At 40.6% G+C, this 12,078-nt stretch overlaps 1 protein-coding gene across 2 annotated transcripts in view; it reads right to left on the minus strand.

The window, feature by feature from the left end:
• Nucleotides 1-12,078, minus strand: part of sema5a (sema domain, seven thrombospondin repeats (type 1 and type 1-like), transmembrane domain (TM) and short cytoplasmic domain, (semaphorin) 5A) — a 196,746-nt gene that overhangs the window by 105,713 nt on the left and 78,955 nt on the right. For both annotated transcript variants that reach the window (XM_014157212.3, XM_014157211.3), the window contains one exon: nucleotides 5,476-5,538. In XM_014157212.3, the coding sequence (XP_014012687.1) occupies nucleotides 5,476-5,538 (63 nt within the window). The remainder of the gene's footprint in view (nucleotides 1-5,475; nucleotides 5,539-12,078) is intronic.

The following is a 12,078-nucleotide window of genomic DNA, read 5'->3' on the forward strand; positions in this document are numbered from 1 at the left end:
TGTGTGTGTGTGTGTGTGTGTGTGTGTGTGTGTGTGTGTGTGTGTGTGTGTGTGTGTGTGTGTGTGTGTTATAGGCCTCTAACCACCTTTCACAGAGGGATAAACACACAGGCAAATCTCTCAGACTCCAACTAAAAAACGGAAATACCCACAAGGCCCCTGCAGTTCAGCACACGGTCACATTCAGTTATAAAGCATGTTATTTGGAGGAGGGTATGCAGGAAAACCACACACACACACACACAGACAGACAGACAGACAGACAGACAGACAGACAGACAGACAGACAGACAGACAGACAGACAGACAGACAGACAGACAGACAGACAGACAGACAGACAGACAGACAGACAGACAGACAGACAGACAGACAGACAGACAGACAGACAGACAGACAGACAGACAGCACACACACACACACACACACACACACACACACACACACACACACACACACACACACACACACACACACACACACACACACAAACAGAAGAAAGGAAAACAGTGTCTGTGTATAGTCAGTTTAAATGAAAAGGTGTGTACTAAACCCACTAAATCCTACTTCAGACATAAATCACACATTATTGTCCGTGAGGGGTTTCTACAGTTTGAGTGAAGTCTAAGTTAAGTCTGAGTTATGAGTGGGTTTGTTTCATGTTGGGATGAGTCTGCTAACGGCCTCACCTCTGACTTCCCCCGACTGAAGCAGGCTCCTTTAGTGAATTCATCACAGGTGTGTGTGTGTGTGTGCATGCGCGTGTTTACACACACACACACACACACACACACACACACACACACACACACACACACACACACACACACACACACACACACACACACACACACACACACACACACACACACACAGCGCTCACTGACACAGAGATAGTGTATCCTAGAAATTACCGTAATGCTTTTGAATCATCACTTTTAGAGAGCAATGAACTAAAGTGGTACCAAGTGATTAACAAACCTGGGTAATACTTTCTATGAAGTCCACATGCACACTGCATTACACAGCATTAGACATGCACTCCTAATGCAGTATAAGTATAGTTATAGACGCACATAAAGACTCATAATTCTATATACCAATAGTCATAATGCATTATAAGTATCATCATAATCACTATAAAGGAATCTTTGTCATGGTGTGTTATAGCATACCTATAAGCCACTATAAAGGAATCGTTGATTGCTTCAGGTAAAGTGATGAAATGCCAAAGGCAGACAGATATGATAAACCATAAACGGCTCCTATACAATTATAAAGTGGTCGTTGTCTGCTTTCAGTAAAGTGAAACTTTCTGAATGTTTCATGATGAGATACTGTAACACAAAGCTCTTCATTCTTTCCCTCCTCTTTTTTATTAAAAACGCTACAGAAATTCCCTTCAAATCTTACAATTTACAATTTGGAATTCCTGCAAATTTGAATAACATAAATAACCCCAAAAAATAAAAAGACAAAATAAAAAGTAATTCCATCACTTTACCTGAAGCAATCAAAGATTCCTTTATAGTGGCTTATAGGTATGCTATAACACACCATAACAAAGATTCCTTTATAGTGGCTTATAGGTATGCTATAACACACCATAACAAAGATTCCTTTATAGTGGCTTATAGGTATGCTATAACACACCATAACAAAGATTCCTTTATAGTGGCTTATAGGTATGCTATAACACACCATAACAAAGATTCCTTTATAGTGGCTTATAGGTATGCTATAACACACCATAACAAAGATTCCTTTATAGTGGTTTATAGGTATGCTATAACACACCATAACAAAGATTACTTTATAGTGGTTTATAGGTATGCTATAACACACCATAACAAAGATTACTTTATAGTGGCTTATAGGTATGCTATAACACACCATAACAAACATTCCTTTATAGTGGTTTATAGGTATGCTATAACACACCATAACAAAGATTCCTTTATAGTGGTTTATAGGTATGCTATAACACACCATAACAAAGATTCCTTTATAGTGGCTTATAGGTATGCTATAACACACCATAACAAAGATTACTTTATAGTGGCTTATAGGTATGCTATAACACACCATAACAAAGATTACTTTATAGTGGCTTATAAGTATGCTATAACACACCATAACAAAGATTATGATGCAACAATAATCATGTGCTGCTCATTGATAAAAACATTAGAATTGCATCGCACTCATAGTCATTATAATACTGTATGATCCTTTAGGAAGAAGTGATCAGCCATGATGAAGCAGTATGTTGCAGTATATTCTAAGTGATTATGATGATACTTATAATGCATTATGACTATTGGTATATTATGAGTCTTTATGAGTCTTTATGTGTGTCTATAACTATGCTTATACAGCATTGCGAGTGCATGTCTAATGCTGTATAATGCAGTGTGCATATGGGCTTCACAGAAAGTGTTACCCACACCTGAAAGTAACAAACTGTGCACCTACTACCTTTTTAAATGCTATTTTGGGACAGAACACAATGTATGTACTGTTTATCCAAGCAATATCAAAGTTATTTTGCAAAATGTTGATTTGGAGTGGGCCCTCTCGCTATTAAGACTGGTCGATACACTGTTGTAACTTTAATGGGTTACAGAGTTAATGTTTACAGTTAATTCATTGAGCTGTATCTAATGATATTTTCTTTACAGTTATTTACATATGTAATTGTATTAGAATTCGTGTGTTGGAGATTGAGAGAACTACATACATATTTTTGTTGTATTGGTTAGTATTGGATTACGCTTTTGACTGCAAGTTCCAGAATGCCTTGCGACAGGAAGTAGAGAGAGAACACACCAGTTACGTACAAGTGACAAGTGATTATCCTGACTTTCGCTAGCAACTTTCTTTTATTGTTTTGTAGAATCTAAAGTTGTTAAATGTAACGTGAACAAGTAGTATTACTAAAAGAAGCTTTCATTTCAAACCCGACGTCCCGAGTCATTACTTTGAAGATAGTTATTCTATATATGTGTATGTATTTCTTGTAAAGATCATTACATTGAAACAGAAGTTCATGCCTTCCTTGCTTTACTGTGGGTTGTACAACAACATTAGAGATGATCCTTACTGTGGGTGGTACAACAACATTAGAGATGATCCTTACTGTGGGTTGTACAACAACATTAGAGATGATCCTTACTGTGTGTTGTACAACAACATTAGAGATGATCCTTACTGTGTGTTGTACAACAACATTAGAGATGATCCTTACTGTGGGTGGTACAACAACATTAGAGATGATCCTTACTGTGGGTTGTACAACAACATTAGAGATGATCCTTACTGTGGGTTGTACAACAACATTAGAGATGTTCCTTACTGTGTGTTGTACAACAACATTAGAGATGATCCTTACTGTGGGTGGTACAACAACATTAGAGATGATCCTTACTGTGGGTGGTACAACAACGTTAGAGATGATCCTTACTGTGGGTGGTACAACAACATTAGAGATGATCCTTACTGTGGGTTGTACAACAACATTAGAGATGATCCTTACTGTGGGTTGTACAACAACATTAGAGATGATCTTTACTGTGGGTTGTACAACAACATTAGAGATGATCCTTACTGTGGGTGGTACGACAATATTAGAGATGATCCTTACTGTGGGTTGTACAACAACATTAGAGATTATCCTTACTGTGGGTTGTACAACAACATTAGAGATGATCCTTACTGTGGGTGGTACAACAACATTAGAGATGTTCCTTACTGTGGGTTGTACAACAACATTAGAGATGATCCTTACTGTGGGTTGTACAACAACATTAGAGATGATCCTTACTGTGGGTTGTACAACAACATTAGAGATGATCCTTACTGTGGGTTGTACAACAACATTAGAGATGATCCTTACTGTGTGTTGTACAACAACATTAGAGATGATCCTTACTGTGGGTTGTACAACAACATTAGAGATGATCCTTACTGTGGGTGGTACAAAAACATTAGAGATGATCCTTACTGTGGGTTGTACAACAACATTAGAGATGATCCTTACTGTGGGTTGTACAACAACATTAGAGATGATCCTTACTGTGGGTTGTACAACAACATTAGAGATGATCCTTACTGTGGGTTGTACAACAACATTAGAGATGATCCTTACTGTGGGTTGTACAACAACATTAGAGATTATCTTTTTGGTCAGCTGCCCAGCCAAAATGAACATTTTATGAAAATATTAAACTATGGGAAATGTTATTAAGAAAAATGTCTGAGCCGTGTGAATGTCTGAGCCGTGTGAATGTCTGAGCAGTGTGAATGTCTGAGCAGTGTGAATGTCTGAGCCGTGTGAATGTCTGAGCAGTGTGAACGTCTGAGCCGTGTGAATGTCTGAGCAGTGTGAATGTCTGAGCCGTTTGAATGTCTGAGCAGTGTGAATGTCTGAGCAGTGTGAACGTCTGAGCCGTGTGAATGTCTGAGCAGTGTGAATGTCTGAGCAGTGTGAATGTCTGAGCAGTGTGAACGTCTGAGCCGTGTGAATGTCTGAGCAGTGTGAATGTCTGAGCAGTGTGAATGTCTGAGCAGTGTGAATGTCTGAGCAGTGTGAATGTCTGAGCCGTGTGAATGTCTGAGCAGTGTGAACGTCTGAGCCGTGTGAACGTCTGAGCAGTGTGAATGTCTGAGCAGTGTGAATGTCTGAGCCGTGTGAATGTCTGAGCAGTGTGAATGTCTGAGCAGTGTGAATATCTGAGCAGTGTGAATGTCTGAGCAGTGTGAATGTCTGAGCAGTGTGAATGTCTGAGCCGTGTGAATATCTGAGCAGTGTGAATGTCTGAGCAGTGTGAATGTCTGAGCCGTGTAAATGTCTGAGCCAAAACCTGCCATCTTATCCTCAAACAGTTTAATAAAGGTTAAATAAAATAAAATCATCCAACGGAGACATTTCTTTTTAAGTGCCTAATTGTCCTTTCATCCACTGTTTTTAATAAAATACAATAAGTATGCATACATGTGCATAGATGATGTAATGTACCGTGTTTGACCATGATTGTGTTTAGTGTCTCAACTCAATTTGAGCGGTCCACAATGTGGTAAAAAAAAATCTGTATTTTATATTATTGTGAAGTGATATTTAAATACACTGTTCTCACTCACTCACTCACACACACACACACACACACACACACACACACACACACACACACACACACACACACACACACACACACACACACACACACACACACACACACACACACACACACACACACACACACACACACACACACACACACACACAAGAAAGGAAAACAGTGTCTGTGTATAGTCAGTTTAAATGAAAAGGTGTGTACTAAACCCACTAAATCCTACTTCAGACATAAATCACACATTATTGTCCATGAGGGGTTTCTACAGTTTGAGTGAAGTCTAAGTTAAGTCTGAGTTATGAGTGGGTTTGTTTCATGTTGGGATGAGTCTGCTAACGGCCTCACCTCTGACTTCCCCCGACTGAAGCAGGCTCCTTTAGTGAACTCATCACAGTGCCACTCCGCCTCCTGTCAACACAAAAATAACATTAGAAACACAAGATACTGGTGTTAAACTGCATTAGAAACACAAGATACTGGTGTTAAACTGCATTAGAAACACAAGATACTGGTGTTAAACTGCATTAGAAACACAAGATACTGGTGTTAAACTGCATTAGAAACACAAGATACTGGTGTTAAACTGCATTAGAAACACAAGATACTGGTGTTAAACTGCATTAGAAACAGACACTGAAACAGCATGACACAATGGAAACACATAGGCATTAAACGAAGAGAACATTAAACATTGGGCAAAAAAATATGAATGGTTCATTAACAACATTGTAAACCAACAATAAAACAGCTTTTAGAAACACTCAATAAACTGACACTTGAGCAGTAGACAACAGTTTAATAATGAACAGTGACAACATTCTACAATAGCCGTTTTCTGTAGGCAGGTATACCACATCACATTGTTTTAAATACGGTGAAGACTATTTCCTCCAGTCTTGAGTTTGTTTGACCAGGTGGTATAGTATTGGCCACTACAACCAACCTCTCTCCCTTTCCCATTCTTTATATGGCTGTGGTTCATCGACCCACACAGAGGCTGAATGAATACATCCTACACAACAGACCGCATCCTATCGGTGTACCAGTGCACGTTAAATACGAACACTGAATTCAATTAACGCGCCCACCCACCAGGGCTCACTCCAGACACGAGGGAGCGAGCACAGAGACGGATGACAATGTGATTTACACCAGGGGAGAAAATGAGGGATACTTAGACATGAGAGAGCAATCACAGAACTGAATGTCAATGTGATTTACATGGGAGGAAATGTTGAGATGCTTTTCACGTTTTTACTAGCAGAGAGGAATTAGGAGATAAAACCTAGGCCTATCCTCTAAGGATGAGAATTCAATACACTCTGATTCCTCAACTGTAATTTCACTTCTGGTACTCCAGGGGGTTTTCATTGATAAAGGTTCTGTAGTAATGGAATGAAATGACTGCTGGCGTCAAGCCAGTGAAACGATGGACGGAGGGAGGAGGAGAACAGCCATTACCGCCACTCCAGAGATTAGGGAGTGAATGGAAAGTTTCTGTAATAATTACTGTACCGGTGTAACTTAATGTACCACTCCGGAAGTTTATGAACCACTTGCTAGCTATAAGTCCCATTATAATTGTGTTTCACTGTAACTCTTGACCACTTTCCCCATTCATTCATTTAGCCAGGTAAATCATGAAGAGCAGTTTCTATTTTTACAATATGGTAAACTACTTGAGGGAACGTTATACTGTATGGATACAATTTTTTAGGATAGAAAATAAATCATATTTTCATCTTAAATATACTCTATATTTCAACTTTGTATAAGGACGAAACGAGGGGAAGGTAGCCTAATGAGTTGAAACCACCTTTTACATTAAGAACCTGTTAAACTATACCAAACACATTATTATAATGTTTCCATCTGATTCAGGATTGAAAGTTGTATATCAGCTGTATATCGTGCAGAAAGAGAGGATAAGTTGAAACCCCTCAGCAGAAACTTTCTTTAATTTCCTCCTCAGACAGGAACAGTGCACTGAAATTCTCCTCAGTGGTTTTTATGAGGAAGCCTTAACTCCACCGTCGCAATGGCCTAAAAGTAGTAACAGGAAGTAGAGATATTGCACGCACACACACGCACACACACACACGCACGTGTGCACACACACACACGCACGCACGCACGCACGCATACACGCACAGGTAGCCTAGAGGTTGGGCCATTGGGCCATTAACTGAAAGGTTTCTGGTTTGAATACCGGGGCCGGCAAGGTGTAAAAATCTGTTGCTGTGCCCCTGTGCTAATTTCACTCCCTGGGGTGTCTCAGGGGGAGTTGGGATATGCAAAAAAACACACTTGTGTGTAACAGGACAAAATATAAGCACCCCCAAATAATAATAATTATTATTATTACCCACACACCTGGCAGGTTCACGTGGGAACAGGAGGCGGGAGAAGGGGGGATGAGAAGGAGAACGAAAATAGGATAGAGGCCCAGCATAAAGTGGAGGGAGGCAGAAGGTGGTGGATTGTGTGTGTGTGTGTGTGTGTGTGTGTGTGTGTGTGTGTGTGTGTGTGTGTGTGTGTGTGTGTGTGTGTGTGTGTGTGTGTGTGTGTGTGTGTGTGTGTGCGTGGCCACCACTCAGCTGTATCTGTCAGGATGCCAGATGACATTCCAGGCCAAAGCTAGCTATTTTAGGGACAGTGCTCCTCTGACACAAACCACACATAAGCACAAGCAGCTCAGCATGCCAACCCAGCTTGCACAGCACTGGCTGTCCCTATGAGTAGGCTATGCGTGTGCAGTACGTGCTCTCAGAAATTACAGGGGAAATACCAAAAGGTTTGGTCTAACTCAAACACAAACATTCTCTAGTCCGTCTGTGAAATGGTATTAGATAGTAATGATGAGGTAGAATAATCAATAATATTACGAAAGAGCTTTGTGGGCACTAACGGATTCAATAAAACAAATCATTACTCATTCAAATGTATTATAATAATCAAATATAAATAGAACAATTCAGAAGAGATTCAATACTCATACTTATTCCACTTTCAAAAACGGCTACTATAATAAAATATGAAGTGAATATTATCCATCTTTCCTAAAACCAGTAATATATTGGCATCATTTACCACCTCTCACACCCCAGTACCACAGTGCCAAGACATCAAATGGGCCAGAATACCTAGCCGTGCATCGATGCAAAGTCTAGAACCAAAATCTTAAAACATTAAACACCCATTACAACGCTATTATTTAGCCTCTTTGTGCTCTGCAGACGAAATAGCTCTCTTAAAGTGAAATATAATCTCTAGTGTGCTGACATTTATTCTAATTATCAGCTCTCAACTTTAGGTCTCTGATACACAGCCCTTTTTAGTTAGAAAGAAAAGCTGCTTTTCAGAAGTATCTACTGGTCTGAAAGCAGCTGTAGGGCATAATCACATGCAGGCATTCAGTGTTTGGGACTTAAAGTGATTTGAATCTGGAGATATGCATGTTCTCTCTACCCACCCTCTCTCTTCACTACACTGTCCTCAGTACTGTTTGATAACCAAGAGATGAGCCTTTGTGCAGAGACCATGTGTGTCTTCACTACTAAGAGGCCCATTGTTACTCTAAGGTGGGTGTTAGGGAGAGACAGAGAGAGCGTGGTCAGAGGACAGACAGAGGGAGAGAGAAACAGAAGGGTGGCAGAAAAAGAGATCGGGGGTGAGAGAGAGAGAGAGAGAGAGAGAGAGAGAGAGAGAGAGAGAGAGAGAGAGAGAGAGAGAGAGAGAGAGAGAGAGAGAGAGAGAGAGAGAGAGAGAGAGAGAGAGAGAGAGAGAGAGAGAGAATCCAAAACAGTGTTCTTCTCCCCAGACAACCAGACATGATAGCATCTATTTTGCATAAAGAGAGCCACACTTTATGTCTAGAGTAGATACTGTCTTGGGAGTCCTTCATAAGACTAGGACATTATGAGGAGAGACAGAGAGCAGAGACATCTGTATCTGTTCGAAATGTCTTTTGACCGTTTTTTTGTTGCGACATTTAGAATTCTGACTGATGTCTGGCTGATGTAAGCCGATGAAAGGTTCTGACAAGAAATTGGCCCTGAAGTCATATTAAAATATGTGTCTATTTCACTACAGTCCCAGATAGTTACAGTCATCAGAGCAGAGCTGTCAGTCAACATGTAGGTAGGGTATTTAAAATCTTAATCAGGTATGTAATTGACTGAAAAACATCCTCAGAGACTGTAGTCTCACCATAATGTATGACATCAAATATGACGGTGTTCAGTATACACAGGGCAGACAGTCAATTAGTCACTATCAGTGTCAACATTGACCATCATCCACAGTCAAACCATTAGTTTCCGAACCCCATCACCCCTCTCAGCCCCTTTAACGGACCAGTCCAAGTTATTATTGAGTGTGCTGTGTATCTCTATTCTGTGGCCCCATTCCACTGACTCAGTCCTCTGTATTATTCCATGCATTTAAATGGAGGAGTTATTCCGACTTGGCCAATTTAAAGAAGCTGAGCTATTGGAGCTAACAGAGGTGTTCCGTTAGCGCTTGCTAAGCAGGGGTAATTGTCTCTCAGACAGAAAGCGTGATGGGAAGAGAGAAGCTGCTGAAATACAACACACTGGGAACTTATTTTGCATCTTGCATTAAATGTCTTCATTATAGCAAAAAAAAATGTTTCATGGCATATCTGCTATTTATTTCACATACTGCACTCCACATTGAATGTGAACAATGCTACTGCTACTATAGAACTCGTCCAGCAATAACTGCCTAATGCTTCGATCCACAACACTGTCTGAAAAACTAGACTGTCTCTGTGTTCCAGTTTAGATTTTCTGTGTCAGAGGAAATAGCCTACTAATGAAGGATTTAAAACATCATGTCTCTCTGAAGGCCATTCTATTAACGATAGAACAGAGGGAGAGAGAAAGAGAAAGAGAGAGAGAGAGAGAGAGAGAGAGAGAGAAACAGGACAGGAAGGAAGGAAAACTGAGGTCTAGAACCCAGGTGATCATCCATCACCGTGGGCAAGACAATGGGATGTGAACACAATGCAGACAGAGAGCAGGTGATTCATCAAGGAAGTGCTCGGTCCAACCCACAGCAGCTACTGTACAGGGTGTACAGGGTGCAAAGGCTCATGGAAGTATGGTACAGTGGTGCCAAGGCTGACTCTGCTGACTGGGGTTGGCAAGGGGTGAGTGTAGGACAGTGAGGGAGTAGGGGGTAAGGCTAGGGGGTAAGAAGGGGGTAGAAGGGGGTAAGGGATGGGGTATTGACATAGGGGCTGTTCACACTAGACAAGTTAGTCATTGCAGAGTAGGCCTACTTTACCTGCCGCCAGATTCTATATAAACCAGATTCTGAGTGTGTGTTTGTGTTGTAAAAACACTCCATCTGATGGCAATCAGAAACTTCTCAGAAACTTTTCACTTCAAATCATTGTTTTGCTTTGTATTCTGAGAGTGTTTACAACACAAAAACAGTTCATCAGACAAAGTACTATCTCTTGCCTGAGTCGTCTGTACCCTTCCTGTTCATAGCCCCAATTGAAGAGATAATCCATGGGGAATGCAATCAAAGACACACAGAAATTGCAAAAGAGTTCTCTCGCTCTCGCTTTCTCGCTCTCTCTCTCTTCATCTCCAATGTTATCCCTTCTTCTCCGAGCAGAGGACTTCACTTCTTCTCTCCCATATGCTTTTCTAAAACCTTGACTTTATTGTTCATTACAGTCAGGAAGTAGGAAGAGAGAGGGGGAGAGAAGGAGGGAGGGAAGAAGAGCGTTTTGCTGAGGTAACAGAGGACAGTGAGATTATGATAGCAGGCCTCAGCCAGTATCGATCTCCTGGTGAACTCTATATCTGCAGTACCACAGGACAGACAGAAGGCAGTTAGCTGGCTAGCAGCACATCAACTGCCACCACTCTCTGAAACTCCAAACAACACAACACTGCCAAGAGGCTCCAGGTTTCATTTTAAGTGATGAGGGTTAGTTTGAGGGAAAATTAGAGGGATTTCAATCAATAATGCCGGAAAAAATTTCTAGAGGTCTGGTTTATTTTTCCTTCATACATCGAAGGATGACCTTGGCTGTTTTGACATGCTCATAAATATATTTTCTTTGTACATAAAGGATTAAGTCTGAGCATTGATTAAACATCAAATGGTAATTCTACCTCGTCTCTTCTTGTATAAAAAAAATCATGCACGGCATAGCTCTCAGCACTAAGCTTCATCAAGACACACAAGACACGAGAGTGTAGTTTGTAGGTCATTTCCCACAGTAGACTACTTTATTTTTTCAACAACAATGTAGACAAGTAAAATCAACAAACCCTGTGAGTATTCTGGTAGTGCATTCTTTCTAGGAATGTATTATTTCTTTGTTTCTTTGTTAGGGACCATGTACAACATGCCATTGCACCAGATTTAACTAGATAGTACATTTTCATCTGTAGTCCCCGTATTGCGGTTTCATAAACAATATTCCCATCATAAATTAACTTGATCAATCTTTAATGCACTTAATATGAGCTGAGAGGCACCGGCAGGGGAGACTTCCTTCATAATGAAACCTAACACAGAAAGAATATAAGACATGCCAAGAACGCCAAGGATGCAAATTTCACCGCAATGAAAATAATTGCATCTTTTAAAGAGAGGAGAGGAGAGGGTAAATTAAAACGAGAGGAGGGGGTAAAGGGTAGTGGAGCTGATGGACAAAGCAGAATATGTCACGCCCTGATCGGTTTCACCTGTCTTTGTGATTGTCTCCACCCACCTCCAGGTGTCACCCGATTTCCCCATTTTCCCATGGTATTTATTTCTGTGTTCTCTGTTTGTCTGTTGCCAGTTCGTCTTGTCTTGTCAACCAGTGTGTTTTTCCATGCTCCTGCTTTTTCCTTGCCTCTGTTTTTCTAGTCCTCCTGGTTTTGACCTTTTGCCTGCCCTGACTCTGAACCCACCTGC

The sequence above is a fragment of the Salmo salar genome, chromosome 19 (assembly GCF_965601325.2).
Source record: "Salmo salar chromosome 19, fSalSal1, whole genome shotgun sequence".
Lineage (NCBI taxonomy): Eukaryota > Metazoa > Chordata > Actinopteri > Salmoniformes > Salmonidae > Salmo > Salmo salar.